This window comes from Populus alba, chromosome 11 (genome assembly GCF_005239225.2).
Source record: "Populus alba chromosome 11, ASM523922v2, whole genome shotgun sequence".
NCBI classification, from domain to species: domain Eukaryota; kingdom Viridiplantae; phylum Streptophyta; class Magnoliopsida; order Malpighiales; family Salicaceae; genus Populus; species Populus alba.
In genome coordinates, this window is record NC_133294.1 from 19,336,572 (window position 1) to 19,360,986 (window position 24,415).

Consider the following 24,415-nt stretch of genomic DNA (forward strand, 5'->3'; position numbering starts at 1 on the left):
TTCTAGCTGAGAACAAATAGACATACACAGAGTGGACTCATGGATACAAGTTAATGATTGAATGATTCAGACGCTCAAGCAGTATTTCTTGTTACTTGGGTTTATGGTTGATGAACCATGGATGAATTTAAAGGAAAAGTACTTGAACAGTTTTGGAGTTCTGGTGTAAAAGAGCTTTCAGTACACGTTTTATCTTTCAAGACCATCTTGGATACCAGACAGAACCTTTAACATTGATGCTCTGTTTTGGGTTTCCTGAAAGACAAGGGAGAAAGAAATACGAGTTTTAGGTACCAAACAAAAACCTCATTGCTTCTGACTGATAGAATAAGTGTTAATGCAGTTTCTCTCTGACATGATCATGTGAGTTTTACTTATAATTGACAGAATACAGGTAGGTGATTAATATTGCTCAGCATCATGAGTAAAGTACAGACTGATTCTCTGACTTTCTGGTTTGAGCCGAGTGAAAATATGATCATGGAACAGAATCATTGCTGGGCTTTGAAGGGCTTATATGTCTTGAGAGCTTGGATCAGGCCTTCAACTGATCCGGCAGCAGAAACAAGCGATACTGCCAGGCAGGCCCAACTCAACATCTTCAGGGAGGTCCACCTGAAAGAGAATTTAGGCATTTTTGACCTCGCCATATACATCTCTATGGGAAAATAAACTGTCAACGGCCAGAAAGAGATCGCCCCAAGAAGAGCCAAGAAGTCGTTGAAGAACGGAAGGATCATGGCCAGAACTGCTGTCACTATAACGTATAAAGTTCTCCACACTAGCCTGAATAAGTTGAGGTAATACACACCATAAAATGGAATGTTAATGGCGTGCTCTCTTGTTATGAACTTGCTATCAGGCCATCTTCTGTGGCATCTGCTCTCCACAAAACTGAAGATTGGCTGGCAGAATACCTGTTTATGCAGATCATTTTAGAGCATGACTAGCCAAAAGTATATTATAAATTGCACAACTTTGATGGACATCTTGAGTGGCAAGGCTTTACCTGGTAGGCACCAATAAGGTGGATAGCTATGCATGCATTTGCGAGGTCAATTAGCCAGAAAGGCTCGTAGAATCCAAAACCAGTAAGGAAATTGCCCGGTGCATCATTTCCAAAAGCTGCATAACCAAGACAACCACAGAGAATGTAGAACGTGGTTGTTGTCAGGATGCCAACAAAGCTTGCTCTCTTCATAGCTTTGTTCTCTGGGGGACTTGATTTCAGTGTGTCCTGCATTTCATACGAGATATTTCGCCTCCATGAGCATCATAATATTTTTGAATTTACGGTGACGGGTTTCCATAACAAGTTTTATAGTGTGTTATATAGTTGAGATAGTGTGGGAAGGTGTAGGTGTTGAAATTTTGAAACCTACCTTAATGCCTTAATGCGGAGATATGTATGGAACCAAATAAAATTATCCTAAATGATAAAAAAACATGTTGATGATGATTGTGAATAAAATTAAACCGAGTAGAGTATGTAAGTTAGATGAAATTACAGTCAAATTTAATTGGAATTGTATTTGAAAACTTGGAAATTTGATTGCCTTGAATTCTCACTTATATGGCCTAGAATTTCAATGGTGAAGATGAAAGATTTTAAAACTTAGTTTTTTTATATAAATTTTATATTAATTGATGTTATAATAGCTAAAGTATCGTGATTGGAGAGAAATGGAGAGTTTTGCATGATTGAATAACTATGGCCATGATCTTAGAAAACTGGGGCATTTAAAATCCTAAGTTATATATGATAATTGTTCACAATAGAGGCAACCATTATGTAAATTGAAATTGATTGTAACGACGGTAATCATTACATAAATAAAAAGTGTTTGTAATGATATAATAATTATGCATAAAATATAATTGTCCATAATAGTAGAACACTTAAAAAAAAAGATATTAAGCTGATCGGAAGAGTGGGAGCTATTGCTATATATTTATGATAAGTCGGTTGCAGGAGCGGGGGCGGTAATTTTATAGAATCGGATTAATCTTTTAAAACCACATTTATCAAATAGATTTCAATAGTGAAAAGGAAAAGAAATAAATAAATAGCATGGTAAAGATGTCAAGCTGGTCGCAAGAGCAGGAGATATTGCTATGTATTTATGATAAGCCGACCCCAGGAGCAGGAACAATAATTATATAGAATTGGAAAAGCTAGACGCAGGAGCGAGAGCTGTTATAATACGTAATTATATAGAATTGAATAATCTGCCATCTCGGACGAAGACTAAATGATTAACACAATATCATAGTTTAACGTTTGAAAGCATAATTAAGGATTCTATATGATATGTATATGGTCCTTGGTGATGATGTGAATATAATTAAATTGGAAATGAGTGAAATTATAAAAAATATCAAGATTAAAGGTTATCATGTATGACTTGATTGAAATGAGAATATATAAATAAATTGTAGAAGAGATGTTTGAATATAAGTGAAAATTATTTCTTATTTATACTAATTAAACGTGTTGAAAAAACATAGTAAATATTAAAATATTTAGTTAATTGTGTTGATGTTAACTAAGAATATATTCTCGATATTAGTTGACCATATTGACTATAACTAAAGAGATGAATTTTGATAATTAGTGCATTATGTAGATGGTGAATAAGTTGAAACAAATATGGTACTTAGTTGTTCATATTGATGACAACTAAGGAGAAACTTAAGTGAATTTTAATTTGGTTACTTTGGTATAGTGACTTATTTTTATATGTATGGATTAAAAAATTCTGATATGGTGGTAAAAAACTTTGAATCATTATAAATATTAAGCTGATTATTTTAGTTTGGGAAATACATGTATGGAATATTATACTGATAACTAATCATAATTTTAAATGCTGTATTTTTGAAAAGTTCGTAGGACTACATTGACTTAGTTCACTAGTTTATATTTTGTTAAGTATACCATATGTAACGTAAATAGTTATGTTATTGAAATAATTTTATTCTGGAATGTGTTTGATTATGAACTTTATTTGAAATATTATGTAATCACACTCTATAGTGTTATAACCATCCATGCAATCATTTAAGTCGAAATCATAGAACATTGATGGAAGAAAAATGAAATTGTTATAATTGATTGCCAATGAACTACAAGAAGATCTAATGGTTTAACAAATGAATCGGTAGTACATCCGAGGCATCGTTAATGTTATTAGAATATGTTTTTATGTAAGATGCTACGAAAAAATTCTTGGATAGAGTCTTTGTTGAGAGATCAAAGATCATAGTCTCCTACTTAGAATAGAAGATTCGTAGATATTAGCTTTCCTATTGTAATTACGTTTCCTACTGTAATTATGTTTCCTACTTAGAATAGGAGATCTGCAAAGTTCTACTTTTCTATTGTAAAGCAATAGCCTTGTATAAATATGCGATACAGTATCAATGAAAGATCACTGCATTGAATTCAATCTTTTCTTTACTGATTTACATGGTATCAGAGCTGGACTAGAACCCTGCAGCTTCTCTACGCCCCTAATCTCTCGTGTAGCACCCTTTCTAATTCAGTTATCATGGCCAACCAAGAAAGTTCTATCATTGGCAAGAAAATTACCGATCCTCGCTTCTCTACAAACCCAGAAATTCCTGCAGAACTTCTAAAAACAAATCTCTCAAATCCATACTTCACTCATCATTCAGATCATCCAGGTCTGGTCTTGATTTCTAAACCCCTGAATGGGGATAATTATTCAACTTGGAAAAGGGCTATGACTCTAGCTTTAAATTCCAAGAACAAATTGTGTTTTGTCAATGGCTCAATTAGAATCCCTTCAGAGGAGACTGATACTGAAGGTTATGCTGTATGGTCTAGATGTAACGATATGGTTCACTCATGGATCATCAACACTGTCATTCCGGAGATCTCAGACAGTGTGATTTACTACTCTACAGCTCAAGAAGTTTGGGAAGATCTTCATGATCGATTCTCTCAGAGCAATGCACCTCGTATCTTTGAGATTCAACGAGATATTGCTTGTCTTCGACAGGACCAACTTTCTATCTCAGCCTATTATACAAAATTGAAGGGCCTGTGGGATGAATTAGCCTCCTACAATGACACAGTCCATGGAGCACAACAAGATCAACAAAGGTTAATGCAGTTTCTGATGGGGTTGAATGACTCTTATAGTGCTATTCGTGGACAAATTCTCCTAATTAATCCACTCCCATCTGTTCGTCAAGCCTATTCCTCTGTCTCTCAAGAAGAGAAGCAACGTCTCTTAAGCTCAATGCACACTGTAAATGACTCTGTTGACAGTACTGCCATGGCCGTCCGCAGCAACAGTGGCAAGACCACCTCATTAATAGGTACATGAAGATCTGAACGTTCTTATCAATCATATGGGATGCATGACTTTCGATCGCAACTAGAGACTTTCGCACGTAGACATGACCAAGACAAACGTCGTTTTGGCTCTAGAAAAGGACGTCCTTTTTGTTCCCACTGTGGAGAACCAGGCCACTGGGTTCAAACATGTTATGAGCTGAATGGATATCCAGCTGGCCATCCCAAAGCGAGGAATAATTCAGGCTCAAAGCGTTTTGGCAACAACAACAGATCTGTAGCTAATCATGTGTCAGAGGATTTTTCTAAAGAAGATGGAAAATCAGTGGTTGGCATCTCAGAAACTCAATTAAAGCAACTATTATCACTTCTTAATAAAAATGAAGGACCTAGCTCCCAAGCACATGCCGTAACAAAGCCAGGTTTGCCTAAAATCGCTTCTCGCAATTGGATTATTGACAGCGGGGCGACAAATCATATTTCCTCTTCGTCAAAATCTCTTTTGCATACAGATAAAAATTGTTCTTTGCCTTCTGTTTTGTTGCCTAGCGGTCAAAAGGCCAAAATCGTTACCAAAGGATCACTGCCTCTGAATTCTGTTTATTATCTCCATAATGTGCTTTGTGTACCCACATTCAAAGTTGATTTAATGTCAGTAAGTTGTTTGACCAAAGGATTGAATTGCTCAATAACCTTTTTTTCCTTATTGGTGTATTTTGCAGGATCTGGCTATGAGGAGGACGATTAATTTGGGTAAACAACGTGACGGATTATACTACTTGGTGGCATTAACAACGAAGACATCTACGATCAACTCCACCTCACCAAAAAAAACCCTACCAGCCTGCAATACCACCATCTCATCAACCAATTTGTGGCATAATCGCCTCGATCACATATCACCTCATCGCCTCAATTTAATTGCCAAGAATTTTTTAAATTTTTCCGCACAATTTCATGATGTGTGCCTTGTCTGTCCATTGGCTAAGCAAAGTTGCTTACCTTTCAGTCCTAGTGTTATTTCTTCCACAAAACCTTTTGAAAAAATTCATTGTGATATTTGGGGTCGTTATCGACACCCTTCTATTTCTGGTGCTTATTATTTCCTTACTGTCGTTGATGATTATACACGTTTTACATGGATTTTCTTAATACGACACAAAAATGAAACACAATCACTCTTAAAGCAGTTTTTTAGCTACGTTCATACTCAATTTGACTCTCATATTAAGATTTTGAATTTCTCTCACTCCGTTCTTTTTTTTCAAGACACCGGTGTCATCTTTCAACATTCTTGTGTTTACACGCCCCAACAAAATGGGGTTGTGGAACGCAAACATCGTCACATCTTACAGGTAGCCCGAGCTCTAAAAATTCATGCTCACCTTCCCGTCCAATTTTGGGGCGAATGTGCACTTACTGCAGTACACATCATCAATCGACTCCCATCTTCCACCCTTTCTTTCAAAACTCCTTTCGAACTTCTCTACTCCAAATCACCCTTTTTTTCCTATATTCGTGTCTTTGGTTGTTTAGCCTATGCTACCAACGTTCACCCTTCTCACAAATTTGACAATCGTTCCATACCCTCAATTTTTATTGGATATCCCATCGATCAAAAAGCATATAAATTATTCGATTTGTCAACTAAAAAGATTTTCACCAGTTGTGATGTGCGATTCCATGAAAATATTTTTCCATATGCTTCTGTCCAACCCAAATCCACCATCTCTCCTCCACACACACCTTTTGGTCCTATTCCCCTTATATCCCATGATATAAATTCCTTTGATTTTGGTTCTTTCAATTCCCCTCCCATTCCACCTCCAGTTTCCCCTTCACCTACACCATTATCCCATGTTCCCACTGATTCAGCTCCCACCACACCTGCCACCGATCCACCATCCCCACAACCCATGTCCACTTTACAAACCTACACCCGCCGCCCTAAACCTCTTGCCCCATATGTGCCAGTTACCGATCATCAAGACCCATCCCAACTCACCTTCTTTGCTCCTCCTTCACTACCACCTGATCAGCCTCCCTTACAACCCCACCCTTCCCTAACCGATCATCCTCCCCAACCCACCTCTGACACCACTCTGCTTCGTCGCTCCAGCAGACACACTATGCCACCAGCCAAGCTTAACGATTACTTCTGTTCCAATATTTACTCCCACCAATCGGCCTCCTCACTACCAGGTCCGACTAAAGGTACACGTTATCCACTGGCTAATTTTGTTTCTTATCACCGCTATACACCTGCAAATCAATCTTTTGTTGCTCAACTCCATATTGTCATAGAACCCAAATCCTATTCCAAAGCTGTTGCTCACCCTGCATGGCAGGAAGCCATGCATAATGAATTGCAGGCTCTTCAGGAAAATGGTACTTGGTCCCTCACACCACTCCCGGCTAGCAAGACACCAATTGGTTGTAGATGGGTGTGTAAAATTAAACACCGTTCTGATGGTTCTATCGAGCGCTACAAAGCACGCCTAGTCGCCAAAGGGTTCACACAACTGGAAGGTGTGGACTTTCACGATACCTTCTCTCCCACGGCTAAAATCATCTCTGTCCGCTGCTTACTTGCCTTGGCTGCTTCTTCTGGTTGGTCTCTCCACCAAATGGACGTCCACAATGCTTTCCTCCATGGTGACTTAGCCGAAGAAATATACATGTCACCACCGCCAGGTCTTCGGCGACAGGGGGAGAACCATCTTGTTTATTGCCTTCATAAGTCATTATACGGGCTGAAACAGGCATCTTGCCAATGGTTTGCAAAGTTTTCAGAAGCAATTTGCTCTGCTGGATATATACAATCTCGTGCTGATTATTCCTTGTTCACCAGCAAACAGGGTGAGTCCTTTACTGCTCTTCTGATATATGTTGATGATATTTTCATCACTAGTAATGATCCAGCTAGAATTACTGCAACCAAACAGTTTCTGCATAACCATTTTCATCTCAAAGACCTTGGCATTTTGAAATATTTTCTTGGAATTGAGGTTTCGGCTTCCAAGAAAGGGATTTTTATTTCCCAGCGTAAGTATGCACTAGAGATCATTGCAGATGCAGGCTTACTGGGTGCTGCCCCAATTCATACTCCTATGGAATGAGGGTTGAAATTATCAGACGAAGGCACCTTGCTCAAAGAACCAAACCGGTACAGAAGATTGATTGGCAGATTAATTTACTTAACTGTTTCAAGGCCAGACATGACTTATGCAGTACATGTCTTGAGTAGATTTATGCATCAACCTCAGAAACTTCATATGGAGGCGGCTCTTCGGGTTGTTCGTTATCTAAAAAAGGCACCCGGCCAAGGATTATTCTTCTTTTCAAATAGTGACTTCAGGTTAAGGGCTTATTGTGATTCAGATTGGGCAGGATGCCCACTCACTAGGAGATCCACAACGGGTTATTGTGTTTTTCTTGGATCATCGTTGATATCTTAGAGATCAAAGCGACAGAAAACAGTCTCACTCTCCTCAGCTGAAGCAGAATACCGTGCAATGACAGGAGCTTGTTGTGAATTGACATGGCTTTGCCATCTATTGAGGGATTTGGGAATTTCACATCAAGAATCAGCTTTATTGTATTGTGATAATAAAGTTGCCTTACACATTGCAGCTAATCCAGTTTTTCACGAAAGAACTAGACATGTTGAAATGGATTGCCATTTCATTAGAGATAAAATCCAAGATGGGTCCATAACTACAAGACATGTGGACTCTGCACATCAGCTAGCAGACATCTTGACCAAGCCTCTCGGAAAAGAAATCTTTATGCCTATGGTTCGCAAGTTAGGAGTGCAGGATATTCACTCTCCAACTTGAGGGGAAGTGTTGAGAGATCAAAGATCATAGTCTCCTACTTAGAATAGAAGATTCGTAGATATTAGCTTTCCTATTGTAATTATGTTTCCTACTGTAATTATGTTTCCTACTTAGAATAGGAGATCTGCAGAGTTCTACTTTCCTATTGTAAAGCAATAGCCTTGTATAAATATGCGATACAGTATCAATGAAAGATCACTGCATTGAATTCAATCTCTTCTTTACTGATTTACAGTCTTGTGTCGGGAAAACTCTGCAAAATTTTATTTAAAATTAAAAGGATTAGCAATTTTAAATAATGAATGGATAGCTGATTTTTAAAAGTTTATATAATGTTCAGTGGCCCCCTGTTTTCACGAACATCATGTGAAATGATGATTCTAATGCATGTAATTTCATAGGATGTTACATTTAGTTTTGTTATGATTATAAAAGATTTAAGAAATTATTTTGTTTATATGGTTATTAATGTTCAACGGCCCCTGTTTTATTCCTCATGGTCTCGCCTTTCTTAATGAGCAGTGTGTGTACCGAAAAAATATCAAATTTTGCTTTAGTAGCCTGTTTCCTTTTTTCTTTCCGCTCTCCTTATCTATTTCTGAGCCTTCCCCTGCATCTTTTCCACCTTTTCAAAGCAGCTCTTTAATTTTTTTATAAGTTTTAGTCTATTTTTTTTATTTTTTTTATTTTAAATAATCTATAGAATTAAAATTTTCCTTTTAATTTAACCCTTATTTAATATTTTTTAGCGTTCAGATTTACTCTTTAATTTTTTATTGTTAAGTTTTTTTTTAATAATTATCATAATTGAATTTATTTTGTGAATTGTATAACTCAATATCTTAGTTCATTTTATTTTATGTCAAATATAATCTTTATTTTTTTTATTAATATTTATTTTGTTTACAATCCTTTTTTATTGGAACTTTTCGTTTTGATTTTATTTTTTAATATTTTATTTATCGGGATTTTGTTAACATTTCAAGTTATGAGTTTGAAAGATTTGACTAGATTCGCTTAAATGTTTTTAGATATTTTTTTACAATAGATTTTTTATGATTCTATCCTTTTATGAGATTATCCCGACCTCATGTGTTGGGTCATGAGTTTCATTTGTTAACCTAACTTGACCCGATCCAATATTATTTTTTTTGTTGTTGTTTATTTTTTTTATATAATATTATCAAATTAATTAATGCTTAACCCAACTCTAGAATTTCTCCTATTTATTTAAAAATGCTATGATTGTATAAATATATTTTTTACATGCAAAGAAAAAAGGTTTGGCGTAGCTTATGAAATATACGAAATAACAAGCGCTGCTAATCTAGTATCTATCTATGTTAAATTGTCCATATTTGTTAGACTAGTACTTGCTATATGCAAGGCACCCAATTAATAAAGCAACCTCAGATCACTTGGATTCCTAGTTTTTAAACACATCATAGTGGGTGATCAATCCAAGACTCCGATTATGAGTTTTTACTAGATTATCGAATTATTTTGGGTTGACTTCTAATTTTTGTATAAAATAAAATAATACATTTTTTTGCTAAAAAATAAATAATTAAGAGATTATAACTAAATTTTTAATCGGGTTTTGCTAAGGATCATAAAATCAACCTGAATTTTTGCGTTCTTCTATTTGTTTCTTAAACCTGGCCTCATGTCGCCAGCCGGATTTTAAAACTATGGGTGGATTACAAGATAACATCTAAGAGGACAACGTGGGCCTATAGTTCTCTCCCGAATGGCCATAAGAGGACAACGTTGGCCTATAGTTCTCTCCCGAATGGCCAAATATCTAGGGCACAAAGTTTTAAAAATATGGTCCTCAATCACCATAACAGTCCTTGAGGAATCTTTGAAACCTTTTTGCAACCCATAAAAAACGCAGTACCTAAATTTTTAGCGAAGAAAGAAGTTAAACATGAGATAATACGTCCCATCTCCCAAGCAGGTATTCTTGAGGGTGGGGACTTGGCATCTACGGCTACTCAAGGTCCTCATCAAGACAGTATACAGTACAGACAAGTTGATTACAGGAATGCATTCTCCCTCTAGAAAATCAGAGGACTCCAAATGAACTTGGAGACGCATGCATCTTGCTAATTGAATCACTTGCTCGATGGGACCCCCGGAACCGAGGACCCCACCGCAGGGGACCCGAATGGCCGGATATTTGAATATGCTTCTGATAATGCTACTATAGACTACCCCATGTTTCACTTCGTGTTAAGATTTGTGATCGTTCTGACAAGTATTATCAGATGTAATCTTTTACTAGCCTGTGAAACTTTCTTTATTTTGTTTGTTTTTTTGAACACGGCTTGTGAAAGTTAATTCTGTTCGAAGCCAACATCCGACAGACAGAAATATTCGTATTTTTTAGCAGCAGCAAGCCCTAGTACCCACGTTTAATCTGGCACACATTTCAAGTCTCCTACTAAATGCATCAAATAATCAATCATCATGTTGGGTCGAGGTGCTAGCTAGTCCTCTAGTATGTAGAATGGTGTATAATGGATTGGACATATGAAAGTTTAAGCAGTTTAGAGAATAGCAGTATTGGCTTGCCTGTATCTCGATGAGCACAGTAGAGTAAGCATACGCAAAGGCAATGTCCCCGAGGGCTTGGAAGGTCCTCCAGACTTTCTGTTCTGCTGACACGTCCACCCCAACTGTTACTCCTGTTAAGCTTGTCCTTGCATGCGCGCCGCCTTCATATATTTATATATATTCCATTCAAAACAAATCAATCAAAATTAAGACACAGATATTAGATTTAATTAGGGCACGACACGAAAAGTACTGAATTGGGAGTGATATTTAATGCTTTTTAATTCAAGTATTATTAGGTATGGTATTATTACCGATTACTTTTGCTAAGGATAGTCCAAGGCCAATGGAAGAATAAGCAAAAGACATCACTGCTGCAAGAATCGACAGCCATGAGAGCTTGTGGAAGTTTGGTATCTGGCTAAGCATGATTTGGATGCACGCAAAGATTATCATGTATGGATTATTTGACGTCTGGCACTTCACAGCATGCCCATGTTTGTGGAAACAATTTGACCTCCTAACAGCCCTGAGAATTTTTAAGACGCGTTTAAATAAATTTTAGCTGTCTTTTTCTTTCCTAATTAGCCACCATGCCATGCTAAATACTGGCTCAGTTTTTTATATATATAGATAAAAAATCAAGAAGAATATTCCACATGACATGTTTTTTTTTCCTTGGAGGAATCACATGATATGTCTTTAACTGTAACCTACTTACACCATGCTAATAGATGCAGTGATGGTGTAACCAACTGTAATTCCTATCAGATTCACGTACTGTGCCAATCCACAGAGCTGAACTTTCCTGCCTCCTGATACAGATGAAGGGTGAACCGCTTACAGTTAAATTTGATTGTCTTTAGCATATGTGGTAATAGAATATTCGTAGTCAAAATATAATTAACTCACCTAAGTGGGCTCTCACAGCATCCATGTAAGTATAGTTTCTGTTGCCGGTGATGGGGTCGGGAGACCTGTAGGAATCGGCAAGAAGAGTGGACGTGAAAAAAGTGATGAAAGAGAACACCATGAGAACAAGCGGCCCAACCACCCATCCTAGCTGTGCTATAGCCCATGCCAGAGATAGAACTCCAGATCCGATCACAGCAGTGATGATATGGGCACTTGCAGTTATCCATGTTCCTTCAAAAACAACCACCGTACCGCCCATCAAAACAAACCCAATAACTATATAAGCTGAAGAGAAAAAAAGGATGTAAGAATAGGAAAATGAGTTCTTCAAGCATATGCACCAGTTCTTTTTGGTCGACCATCATCGTCAAGATTCTTGCTCATTCCACCGCTTTCAGATCCTTCCGGGCCACGCGCTATGTGCAGGCTGCTATTTTGCATTTCTCTATCCATCTCTCTCGAACACACCCTCTATGAGTTACTACTGCCTTTGAAACTGAAACGGCAAGATCAGGAAGCAAGACTCAATTCGGAGGGTACACTCTGAGAGAAAAGAAGATTCAATAAGAGATGATATGTGTGTCAATTATTGCGATGCATACACAGGTCGGACACGTGGCTAGGATGTTTTTCAAAATATTCTTTTCCCGAAAAAAAACACAAATGAAAATATTAAAATTATATAAAAAAACATGGAAAATAATAATATATATATATATATATATATAATTTTTTTTTTTTTTTTCTGTATTATCGAACACGTGAATTCATGGTGGTCCAGAGGATGGAACGGGGAACCATCGATGGTGGTGGTGGATTTGTGGTATTCCGAAAGCCAAATGGTCCCACCTTCTGTTGGGTACTTGGGTTTGGACCATTCATAAAAAGAGTCTCATATGGTAACCATCCATCGTGAAATTTTAGACAAGAAATCTCTGACTCAGCCACAGCATGCAATACTGTGGTCTCTCTCACCGCTTCCATTTTGGCGTTTTCTTTTGATCAATATCAATTCAAAACCAGAAAGCGTCCCTTCGTGTCTTTGAAAGTAACACGCAATGTTTTAGTCTATCTCGTTACAGTTACTTTTTTTAAAAAAAAATAATTTGAATTTTAGACATCAATCTATTAAAACAATAAAAAAAAACATTAAAAACATTTAATTTAAAACAAATAAAAAATTAAATTATTTTAAAAAAAACTCTTAAAAAATGTAAAAAGGAGGTTTAGAAGGAACAATTTTGTTTTTATTTTGTCCCCATACGACCATTATTGGCCCCTCAATCTCGTGTAATTTGTTCTCGCAATGGTGATAAACACGTACCGAATTGTCTTGGTCTCATTGACAGCTTCTATCTCCTAATAAATATTCCCTCTACGCATGTATAGGTCGTAGGTCCTAAGATAGCGATTTAGGGAATGGCGTTGCAGCAAATACCCTTTCACCACTCTTAAAACCTATTTCTCTATTTTAAAAATATTTTTAAAAAAAATTAAATATTTTTTTATTTTTTTTAATTTTAAATTAATATATTTTTAAATTATAGAAGTCAGACCGAAAGGATGACAATTGGACTTTGATTACATTTCCTGTTTTATGATTTCAAAGTTCACTACTCACATTCAGTAGGTTTTCTAGGCTTCTGTTGACAATCCTGACTTTACTTTAAAATGGCACAATATCTAGCACACAATTTTTTTAAAAATAAATTCTTGCACACATTGATGATAATAACAATAAAATTAATAAGTCAATTTATCTCAAAAATCAGTTACTACATTTATTTTGATAAATTAGGATATTTTACCATTATTGTAATTTTATATAGCAAGAATGGCAAGTGCAATTGTGATTTTGAATCTTATGTAGCTCCTCCTCATCCTTGATGTGCTTGGACTTCTGATATCCGGTTTCTCTTATATAAAGAGTGATCAGATGTCAACATTCAGGGCATTAAAAAGGGATGATATTGGGTGAATAAATTTATATTTTCAAAAAAAGTTCAATAAAGATTTTGTTTTTCTCTATAAAAAAGTAGGAAAAGGTAGATTATGGCTCTTAAAGTTTCTCTTTTAATTCATTTGTTTTTGTTTTTAGTGAGATTAGAAGATATTTTGGGTTCGACAACAGGTTTTTAAAGTTTTCCCTGGTGTTTCTTTGACGTCAAGTGAAAATAAATTGAGAAATAAGTTTTTGAAATTTCAAAACCGAAGATGACGTAGAGAATGACAAATTGGTGGCCACAGCAGGTTACACATCGTCCGTGTAAAATAAAAATAAAAATAAAAATAGAGTGGGCAACAGCTTAAAACAGTTTTTGCCAGGCCCGCGAGGCTCGGCTTCTGGGTTACTACTAACAACATAGACTAAAGACGCTAAATTGTCTGCTAGTGCCTCCAGATACAGTAAAGAAACTTGATTTCTCCATGATCATCACGAGAGGACAAGATTTGTAAATAATGAGAAACAAACCATACTACACATCATAGCCTAAATACGAATGTGGACAGGATGTTAGTGGAATTTCTTAAAATATCAATGTAAATCTGCCATTTGGACCACGACATGGTGCAAAATCGCCAGGCGGTCGTGAGATGTGGAAGTGGCCAGAAATCGACAGCCTCCAATTTTCGACCTCCACATAGCTCCAGCAGCCAGCATGGATCGATGTTGTTGATCAATCAACTGATAGCTTTGTGTCTGAGATTGACTGGTCGGAAACAATATTGGTGCGGCAGATCATATGGTAACTGTCAATCATCGACAGTACTCGGCACTCTTGCAAGTACTCGCTTGATCAGGATAGGCAACGCAGGTTCATTCACGGGTTGCCGCGGCGCCGTTCGGTGCCATTTTCAATTTCATCCCTACCCTGCTAACTTTAATAGAGTTTGAAAAATGGCAGAATCATGCATCTATTTCCAAGAAAATTATTATTATTATATTTGAGTCCCTCGTTTTTGCAAACTATCCAGAGATCGTTTCAACTTTAAAATATTTGAAGCCTCCCATATATACGTGTCAGTTTTGGAACCATACAGCACACAGTGTCTGAACTCTACACTGCATCAATCTTTCCGAGAGATGCAAAGATAAACTTGCGCTCTTTTTTTAAAATAATTTATATATATTTTGATAAAAAATGCGTTGGCAAGGATTTTTAAGTATTTGTTTATATCATTAAAAATGAGCTAAAAATAAATTATTTTTGTTTTAATTTTATTTATTTATCAAGAAAACAAGGGACTAAATCTAATGGATGAAAAAAGTTAAAAGATAATGAAATAAAAAAAATAATCTAATTTTATAAATTATCTTGAATAAAAAAATAACAATCAAAATAATAAGAATGAAACTAGACAAATAAAAAAGTGGAAGGAAATTGAAATTGAGAAAAAAAATTTTATTTATAAATTATTTAAAAAAATAAAAAAATGATCAAAAGAACATAAAAAAAAAATATAGAAAGCATTACACACCCTGACAACTTTTTTATTTTTAAATCAAAACTCATATTTATCAAGATACCATTTAAAATAAATATAAAAATACAAAAAGTCCCTGAATTCCAATTTAACAAATTTTAATTTTAAAAGTAATTTGATCATTTTTTTTAATTTTATTTTGTTAAAAATTCAAAAAGTGTTTTCCAGAGTTAAGAAAGTTAAAAAAAATATGAAAAAAATTGAAAATTAATTTTTAAAAATGTATTTTTCATAAAATAAATACTCTATTGGCTTGCATTAGGATGGAGGTGGTGAAAAATTCAGTACCTATAGTTATACAATTTTTAATTAAATACCACTGCTTTTTTATCTGGTATTTTTATTTTCTTCAACCTTTTTTATTTTGATTTTGATTTTTGATTTGTATTTTTTTAATTGAATTATTGATGTTATATTTGTTAGATAGACACATATCATCCTCGTGACTGTTATTTTTAGGTCACCACGTTTTACTAAAAAACTTTAAAACACTAAGCTCATGTTAGAACCACCAATTTTACATGGAATAATAAATAATAAAATAATATCATATGAAAAACTATATTTTAGGATTTCTTAATAACCTGTAAAAGAAAGAAGGGATATGGAAATTATCATCACAAAACACATCTTCGTTAATTAAAGATTTATTTTTATTTTTCTTAAATAATTTTTTCATTGTTATTTTTTATTATTTATAGATCCCACAATAAGAACGGCATGCGACCACATATAAAAGAGACTGAATCTTTCACTACCTCGCATTTGGAGGTGTACCGATAATTATATCACAACATGGTATAATATCACGTCATCATACTTGAATTAGCGAAAGATGAATTATTTTTGTGTTTTAAAAATATTTTTATTTATTTAAAATTACTAATTAGTTTTTGATATTTTTAAATTATTTTGATGAGATATTATTAAAAATAATTTTTTAAAAGTAAAAAAATATTATTTTAATCATTTTTAAAGTATTTTACGGTAAAGGTTGGACTTTTGTTCAAAGATCTACAAATTATTCAGATGTCGACTATCCAAGGACGACAAGCCCCACGTTAAATTAATGAGTGTGAAGCCATGGAAACAAGTGATGGAGATGGTCGGCAAATATATAAATGATAAATAACTTTAAGGGCGTGTTTGGGAAATTGTTTTAACCGAAGTGTTTTTAAAATTTTAAATTGTTTAGTGTAAATTAATTTATTTTTAATATTTTTATATTTTTTTGATATATTAATATTAAAAATAAAATTTTAAAAAATATTATTTTAACATATTTTTAAATAAAAAACAATCAGTATTATCATTCTAAAACAATTCTATTTTAGTCGGTGCTAAGCAGCCAGCCTTTCCCTTGAATTTTCAATAATTTTATATCATGGGATGGATTTATATATAAATTAATATTAAGTTTCTTTTAAAAAAAAAAATTATCTCTCACATGATCACATCACTTTTATCTTTCACGTCACTTTGATTCATTCATAAAAAAATAATAAAAGTTTTTTACACCAATCATAAAATAATTACAATAACAATAACAATAATAAAATCATATTTTATTATCCCTAGTATTTTATGGCCGTGTAGAGAAATGGACAAAGATTCTTGGGGTTAGACCTTTCTTTGTAATAGGTACGCACGCACACGAATTTACCTGGAGCCACAATAAAAAAGTAAACACACTAAGTAAAAATTATGTTGATATATATAATTTTAATGTGCTAATATTTAAAATATATTTTAAAAAATAAAATAAATATTATTTTAATATTTTTTTAAATAAAAATCACTTTAAAAAATAATCGTAATTACACTTTCAAACATACTAACTTTTTTTTTAAAAAAAATTATGTTATATCACGGTGTCAAAATACATAATCAAATTCATATCCTTTATTTTCATATATATCAGTAAACATGCTGCGTGGTGGTGGGGCTATTTTGTTTTTTGGCGAAAAATGTATCATCATATCATGCGCTTTCTTTTCATGTTTTGGTGATGTTTGTACTTGAGAGAAAATATATAATTTATTTTCTCACTAAATCTATATTATTAAATTACAAGTTAGTGGTGAAATTGAGAGCATAATTGGTCACCAGGCAGCAAGAACATAATCATTTTAATAACCCGGCTGGAAAAAGAAGAAGATAATTCCATATCAATTTTACAGTTAATAAATTTGCTAGGATATTAGTTATCAAGAAACTTGTATATTTGTAAATATCTCACTCTTTTTCTTTGTTATGATAGTAGTTGTAGGCTAATTATTAATATAATTAACTTTTTTTACTCGAGGTTTTTTAAATTTATCATGGCATAGAGATTTTCTCACTTAACCCTAGTTTTGTCTTCTTCTTTTTGTCTTCCGTATCTCTTGTCCTCAAGTCCATCTTAGTCCTAGCACGATTCCTTATTATTGGTTATTGTAGATCAAATAGTCTCGATATGTGTCTTTAGAAAAGTCTTAAGCTTTCCTGGTTTATTTTAATGGCAAGAAATTTACTTAGTTTGGGCATTGCACTTCATGATATTTGTCAAGGGGAAGGATCTATGGGGCCAGGTTGACGGGAGAAGCCTTGCTCCTGACAAAAAACAAAAGTAACGATAAGGAACAACACACCAAGTGTCCCGGTCAATGATGCCCCCACTCGTGGCATCAAGATCAATAATAAATATTTGTTTTTTTTATGTTTTTAGGTTCAAATTCTAGATTGCTTATATGATGATTATTAGAGGTTTACTTGGTCGTTAATTTCAGGGCCCGTGGGGTTAGTCAAGATGCGCGCAAGCTGGCCCGGAGACCCACGTTAATAAAAAAAAAAATCAATAATAAATATTCTCAACAAAACTGTCTGAGGTTAATTATAATATTTTAAAGTTATTATTGTTATTATTACTCGAAATCAATCTTTTTTTAGAAACCAGAGATAAGGTTTCTAGATAGTTTATATATATTTTTTTTAGTATAACCTTTAACTACAAGCCTAGTTTTATATTGATTTATATTACCAAAAATATCTCTTGGTTTTATAAATCTATTTACAGCCAACGAAATAAGATCCTTTTGGTAATTGAATGAGATCCCAAACTTGATTTTCGTGAAAATAAATTTGGATCATCTTTAGGTCCAACATCAAAATAAAACTCTTGAATGTATACAATATAATTATTAAAAGTTGTTGGTCTTCTTGTTCTTGAAGATCCTCTTAATTTATTTTTTTCGTGTAGGGCTACTTGATCAAGAAATAGTTGCTCTTGAACTGGATTCCTTGAATTAGTTGCTGTTCAAAATTATATGCAGGTATAATTTTAAAAAGAACTGACTGGTTGTTCAGTGGTCAGGAGACAATTCCAATAGTTTAGCAGGTTGATTTTTTATTTATTTTTTGTAATTTCTACCATCCTGTTTAGCTCTTGGCCAAATCCTTGCTAACTTGATTGCTTGGGTTCATAATCGATCCCGAGGTAGCATCTAGAAGTTTTCCTCTTTTCTCCAATTAAGATGATGGGTTTCTTCTTCTCGCTTGATTATTTGCGTCCAAACTCTTTGCTGAATTTGTTCAAAGCATATATCATATAATGCTTTTGTTCTGATGCAGTACGTTCGTGATGCAGCAAACTTCGTTTCTCTTTCAACGGAAGGCTATAAAGTATTATAAAAATCTTTAAACTTCAACGAATTCAACACAAGTTTTAGCACAAGTCCTCTCTGCTTTTCAAAACATTGGAAATTGTCAATTTTTGTTGCTTTTCCAGATTTTTAATTCATTTTCTTAACAGATTGGATTGAAATCTTTAAACTTAAACGAATTCAACACAAGTTTTAGCATAAGTCCTCTCTGATTTTCAAAACTTTGGAAATTGTCAATTTTTATTGCTTTTCCGGATTTTTATTTCATTTTCTTAACAGAACAACTTGAACCTGCAGGTTTAGCTCTCAGCGTTGCAGGTGATCTGGCAATTAGTGTTGGCACCAGTGACACTGTAAGCAAGAACGCATACCACACCTTTCTGGCATTGAGCTATAACCTGTAGTGACAACTTTCTTTGTAGACATTGTAAAGATAATTGCATTCCAGTGAGGGCGTTTTTGATCTCTTGATTGAGCTTGTATCTAGACATCACAATGTTGTTGTAATATAGCTACAATACACCCCTTAAAAAGTGTATACTGCGCTATAATTTGATAATTATGCACTGTAAGTTCTGACCATCCTGACTACTCAACACGAGTCTTCCACAAAATCGCTTTCGGTGGCTGCTTAAACATCCCTCTTGAAGCTTGCTGCACGCATCTGCAGGATTGGATTTAAATTTGGACACGTTATATCATTATGAATCCCCATCAACCAATGCGCTTGCAATTTACTGGCTCTGAAATTCGGACACTTCATATCTTTCCTGTAGCATTTGAATTTCCATAATTAATCTTCATATTCCATATTTTCAATGGTTTCTGAAATCGTCGAAGATGTGTGCTTCAAGTCGATCGAGTTTCCTCTATACCAAACCATTGATGGCTCTTCTCATGCTTTTCATGCAGGTTTTTGGGATAGCTAGTGATCCTCACCCTGGATTAGAAGGGCATATTTCCCCCGATCCTGTGGACGCAGAAGGTTATATGGTATTGCTAGTCTACGAAAATGGGTCTCTAACCCAAGAAGGTGCCAATCCATTCCTTTTCATTCCAGCAAAATGTCATTTAGCAGTCCCTGATATGGCAACAATCTTGCTTTAGATGTGCGTACCAAGTATGCTGAGAAATCCTGGGCAGTCTTCAATAAGTTTCTGCAGAAAACACCACCTCTTAATGGTTTCCACAGGCACTTGATAATCTTGTTTTCTAGATGATAGTTGTTTATTGTTTCCTCATTCCAGTCTCTGCAATAGATGGGAAGATGGTTTTCTACTGCGAGGACCGTGAAACTCTTCCTCCCTCCCTTCCAGGTAGGCTCTTGGGTTTTCAATTTTGTTATTCCCGTCACATTTAAGGCCAGATCCTCTCAAAGATTTGGCATGCCTTCTCCTCCACAACGAATTACAGCAACTGGGGGAGCATCAGCTAATCAGAGCATTTTGAACTCGAGAGCTTCAATATTTGGCGGCGATGTGCGTACAAAAACCTGGTCTCCAGCTTTTGCTCTTACAAGTTTTTCTTATAGCGGTTTTTCAGAACTTGATTCCTCACCTGATGGATGTGAAAACTTTTGGTACTTTCTTGACAGGCTCTGCATCCCTGAGAGCTGCGTTAGGGCTGATCATGGTTGGCTGTGTAATGAAAATGGAAGTTTAGGGCCATTTGCGAGCCTGTACGGGGACAACTTAGAGAATTCGTCCCTCTGCTGAAGCTTTCAGTTAGTGCAGAGGGAATCAACAGCTGGTTTCCAGGTATGCTTTATTGATGAAGAAAGAATGGAAATAAAGAGTCAAGCATTCGATGGAGCCAATAGAATGGACAGGTCTTGATTTGCCGTCTCTACAAGATGTCTTCCATTGAAATAGGGGTGAGCATTTTCGGTTCGGTTCGGTTTTGAACTGAAAAAAACAACCAAACCGGTTCTCTTTTTTTTTAAAAAAAAAACCCGAAACCGAACCGAAATCGAGTCAAACCGGCTATAGTTCTTGCCCTGATTCTATCCCTTTATGCTTGCTGGGTGAATTCTCGATTCGATTATGCCACCAAGGTTTTGTCCATTACTGCTGCTTCCCCTCCTGCTAAGACCATCGAAGTAGAGGGCCAAAACATCATGTTTCTTGGTATCTGGGATTGGCGGAGCCACTGCTGTTGGAACTGTGATAGACACTTTGTTCATTCTGGTGATCCTTGCGAGCCTGGCATGGAGTACGCAAGTGATGAAAAACACATTGTAAGTTACAATTGCACACATCAAGTACCTACACTTTGCATCTGGAGACGTGGAGCTTAACAATACTTTTTTGCATTCAAGAATTTCAGAGACGCTGAAGCTAACTTCATCTCGCTTGCTGACTCCAGATTCATTGTTTTAGATTGAAAATTCAAACCACGACCAGACATACCACTTCTTAGGGAGAGGGGGCTGCTGGAGAGAGAGTGAAAGGGGCTGCGGCTAGGGTTAGAGGGGGTAATTTTCTATTTATAGTGGCTTTTTTTTGGTTCGGTTCGGTCGGGTTAACCCGATTTTTTAACTATTCTAATCGGTTTTTTTTTTTTTTCTCGGTTCGGTTTTTCGTTAATTTTTTCTCGGTTTTCTCGGTTTATTCGGTTTTTTTTTTTGCACACCCCTAATTGAAATTGTTGAGACTTGAAACATTTGGCCTTTCAGTGGTTGGGCGGCTTAAATACTTCAAATTTAGTGTAGAACTTTTTCACCCCTTTCAATTATAATTTCTATTATGGACATCAGAGATATCACTATTATTACTTTGGAAGAAAACCTTTGAACTACCACCAAGTCTTCGGACGAAAACCTTTGAGCAACCGGCTCATTGGTTTATTGAAGAGAATTATGTTACTTCTTCCCAGCTTTTTCCTCTCAAAAATTATTCTCTGGATCGGAGGAAAAGGAAATGACAAACTTGTTGGAATCCTTTCCATCTCATTATAACGCTCTTCGAGAAGTGAAGCTGCCTCCACATTACACCCAAGTTCCAAGCACACTCATAATATTCTATGAAAACAAGTATGAGAAATGCACAACTATTGCAATAGCAGCAAGAAGGAATAGAGAAAATTAGTAATAGGCCTCCAATCCTTGTATTTTTTTTATTACAATACCAAAGATCACACGTACCAACAGAGACATGGTCTAAGCAAACTCATAGCAGCCAAACAAAAACACAAAAGGAAGTACACTCCCTATTATCAGTACTCATCTCCTTCATCACCATCCTCTCCATCAGGAGATTCAGCCCCAACCTCCTCATAATCCTTCTCCAGGGCAGCAAGATCCTCACGAGCCTCTGAGAACTCTCCTTCCTCCATACCCTCACCAACATACCAGTGCACAAACGCACGCTTGGCATACATGAGATCAAACTTGTGGTCAATGCGAGAGAAGACTTCTGCAACACTTGTGGAATTGGAAATCATGCATACAGCCCTCTGAACCTTAGCAAGGTCGCCTCCTGGAACAACAGTTGGTGGCTGGTAGTTGATGCCACACTTGAACCCAGTTGGGCACCAGTCAACAAACTGGATTGTGCGCTTGGTCTTGATGGTAGCCACAGCTGCATTCACATCCTTGGGCACAACATCACCTCTATACATCAGGCAGCAAGCCATGTACTTGCCATGACGTGGGTCACACTTGGCCATCATGGATGATGGCTCAAAAGCACTGTTGGTTATCTCAGCCACAGAGAGCTGCTCATGGTATGCCTTCTCTGCAGATATGACAGGGGCATAAGAAGAAAGCATGAAATGGATCCTGGGGTATGGAACCAAGTTGGTTTGGAACTCAGTAACATCCACATTAAGAGCTCCGTCAAACCTTAATGAGGCAGTCAGAGATGAGATCACCTGATACACAAAAAAAAAAACAACTTAAAATCTCAAATTAATGACATCAATTGGATGCAATGAATCAATATAGCAGCAATGCAGTTTCCCATTTATAACAAACATTACCTGAGAAACAAGGCGGTTAAGATTGGTGTAAGTGGGACGCTCAATGTCAAGAGAGCGCCTGCAAATGTCATAGATGGCCTCATTGTCAAGGAGCACAGCAACATCAGTATGCTCAAGGAGAGAGTGAGTTGACAGGACGCTGTTGTAGGGCTCTACAACTGATGTGGAAACTTGCGGGGATGGATATACAGTGAAACCAAGCTTTGATTTCTTGCCATAGTCAACAGAGAGCCTCTCCAAGAGAAGTGACCCAAGACCAGAACCAGTACCACCTCCAACAGCATTGAACACCAAAAACCCTTGAAGGCCAGTGCAGTTATCAGCTAACTTTCGGATACGATCCAAACAGAGATCAACAATCTCTTTCCCAACTGATAGAAAAACAACAAGACAAAATTATAAGCAAAAATAAAAATCCCAAAATGAAAATCTGATTTGAAAACAAAAACCAGAATTTCAGAGAGAGTTCAGATATTCACTGGTATAGTGGCCACGGGCAAAGTTGTTGGCAGCATCCTCCTTTCCACTGATGAGTTGCTCGGGGTGGAAAAGCTGGCGGTATGCTCCAGTCCTGACTTCATCAATAACAGTAGGCTCAAGATCAACAAAGATAGCACGAGGGACGTGCTTTCCCGCACCAGTTTCACTGAAAAAGGTGTTGAAAGCATCATCACCTCCGCCAACAGTTTTGTCACTTGGCATCTGGCCATCAGGCTGAAACACAAAAACAATTATTTAATAATAGATCATCGTGTTCGATAATTTGATTAAGATACATGAATGAATATCAGTTACTGCTCACTAATCTTCATACTGTGATAAAAAAAAAAAAAAAACGCACTAGATCTAGCAAGACATGGAAACGATTAGCCCTACATCTCCATAAGGAATTGGTAAAAACTAGAAAAAGAATAACTTAAGAATTACGGATGTAACCAACACAGGCCTACAAGAAAATCCACAAAAAAAGAAGAAAAAACAGATAAAGACTGGATCCAGATCTGATAGATTTTCTAACGCAAACAAAAAGACACCTGAATGCCGTGCTCGAGGCAGTAAAGTTCCCAGCAAGCATTGCCGACCTGAATACCGGCTTGACCAATGTGAATCGAAATGCACTCTCTCATTTTCTCTTAAAACACAAAGATAAACAGATATTAAAAGGAGAGAAAAATCGAAAGCAAAGCGAATTGGAATTGATGCTGAGTGGGGTGGCGTTTATCAAGACGCCTATGAAATTGCAGGGGTGAGCTTTTAGGTCTGTGAGTATGGGGTTTATATACTTTCACAAGGAGAGAAATTAGGGGAGGGAGGGAGTGTGTGGTTTAGCTAACCAGGGTTAATTTAACCACGGGTCAAATTAGGTGCCATGCCAATGATGCGGTTTCCCAAGCCACCTAATTCTTGGTTTTGCCAGGTTGGCCGAATTCGTTATTTAACCATGGTTAGTTGCCCGCTCCATTTTGATTTTTGAATTTAGTTTTGGGGATCGTCTTGGGTTGTATGAAATTGCAGTTGTGCCACTGCTGGTCTATGGTTGGGGTGGAGGGTAATAATGTCATTCTGTTGGGAGGCGTGGGGAGGGAGCAGAGAAGGCATGATGGTGGTGGATGAGAGGGCACGTCGCCCAGGAGGGTGGGCCGTCCTCTCAATTAGAGAGTGGATTCTACGTT

The 24,415-nt window shown here is 36.1% G+C and overlaps 3 protein-coding genes across 23 annotated transcripts; 1 reads left to right on the plus strand and 2 right to left on the minus strand.

Annotated features, from left to right (window-relative positions):
* Positions 1 to 284: 284 nt before the first annotated feature.
* On the minus strand, positions 285 to 12,235 carry LOC118031407 (amino acid permease 6). Its single transcript, XM_035035808.2, has 7 exons — positions 11,979 to 12,235; positions 11,635 to 11,868; positions 11,444 to 11,537; positions 11,037 to 11,251; positions 10,741 to 10,883; positions 1,010 to 1,237; positions 285 to 917 (listed from the first exon to the last, which is right to left on the minus strand). The coding sequence occupies exons 1-7, from the start codon at positions 12,088 to 12,090 to the stop codon at positions 492 to 494; spliced, it is 1,452 nt and encodes a 483-aa protein (XP_034891699.1). The 5' UTR covers positions 12,091 to 12,235; the 3' UTR covers positions 285 to 491.
* A 5,898-nt stretch (positions 12,236 to 18,133) lies between these two features.
* LOC118031409 (xylulose kinase 2-like) lies at positions 18,134 to 20,652 on the plus strand. Of its 20 annotated transcripts, none has more exons than XM_073412436.1 (7): positions 18,134 to 18,200; positions 18,362 to 18,434; positions 18,733 to 18,783; positions 19,062 to 19,797; positions 20,012 to 20,080; positions 20,178 to 20,242; positions 20,359 to 20,652. In XM_073412436.1, the coding sequence occupies exons 4-7, from the start codon at positions 19,605 to 19,607 to the stop codon at positions 20,371 to 20,373; spliced, it is 342 nt and encodes a 113-aa protein (XP_073268537.1). In that variant the 5' UTR covers positions 18,134 to 18,200; positions 18,362 to 18,434; positions 18,733 to 18,783; positions 19,062 to 19,604; the 3' UTR covers positions 20,374 to 20,652. The 20 variants fall into 20 exon arrangements, 15 of the variants coding, with proteins under 15 accessions (XP_073268537.1, XP_073268533.1, XP_073268535.1 ...); XM_073412435.1 differs by lacking the exon at positions 18,134 to 18,200 and adding an exon at positions 18,230 to 18,286; XM_073412432.1 differs by having other exon boundaries at positions 18,733 to 19,797.
* A 1,185-nt stretch (positions 20,653 to 21,837) lies between these two features.
* Positions 21,838 to 23,999, minus strand: LOC118031408 (tubulin alpha chain). 2 transcript variants are annotated; one of them, XM_073412730.1, is made up of 5 exons: positions 23,777 to 23,999; positions 23,222 to 23,456; positions 22,743 to 23,113; positions 22,176 to 22,634; positions 21,838 to 22,087 (listed from the first exon to the last, which is right to left on the minus strand). In XM_073412730.1, exons 1-5 carry the CDS (start codon positions 23,867 to 23,869, stop codon positions 21,932 to 21,934), a joined length of 1,314 nt encoding a protein of 437 aa, XP_073268831.1. In that variant the 5' UTR covers positions 23,870 to 23,999; the 3' UTR covers positions 21,838 to 21,931. The 2 variants fall into 2 exon arrangements, with proteins under 2 accessions (XP_073268831.1, XP_034891700.1); XM_035035809.1 differs by having other exon boundaries at positions 21,838 to 22,634; positions 23,777 to 23,998.
* Between the last annotated feature and the right edge of the window lie 416 nt (positions 24,000 to 24,415).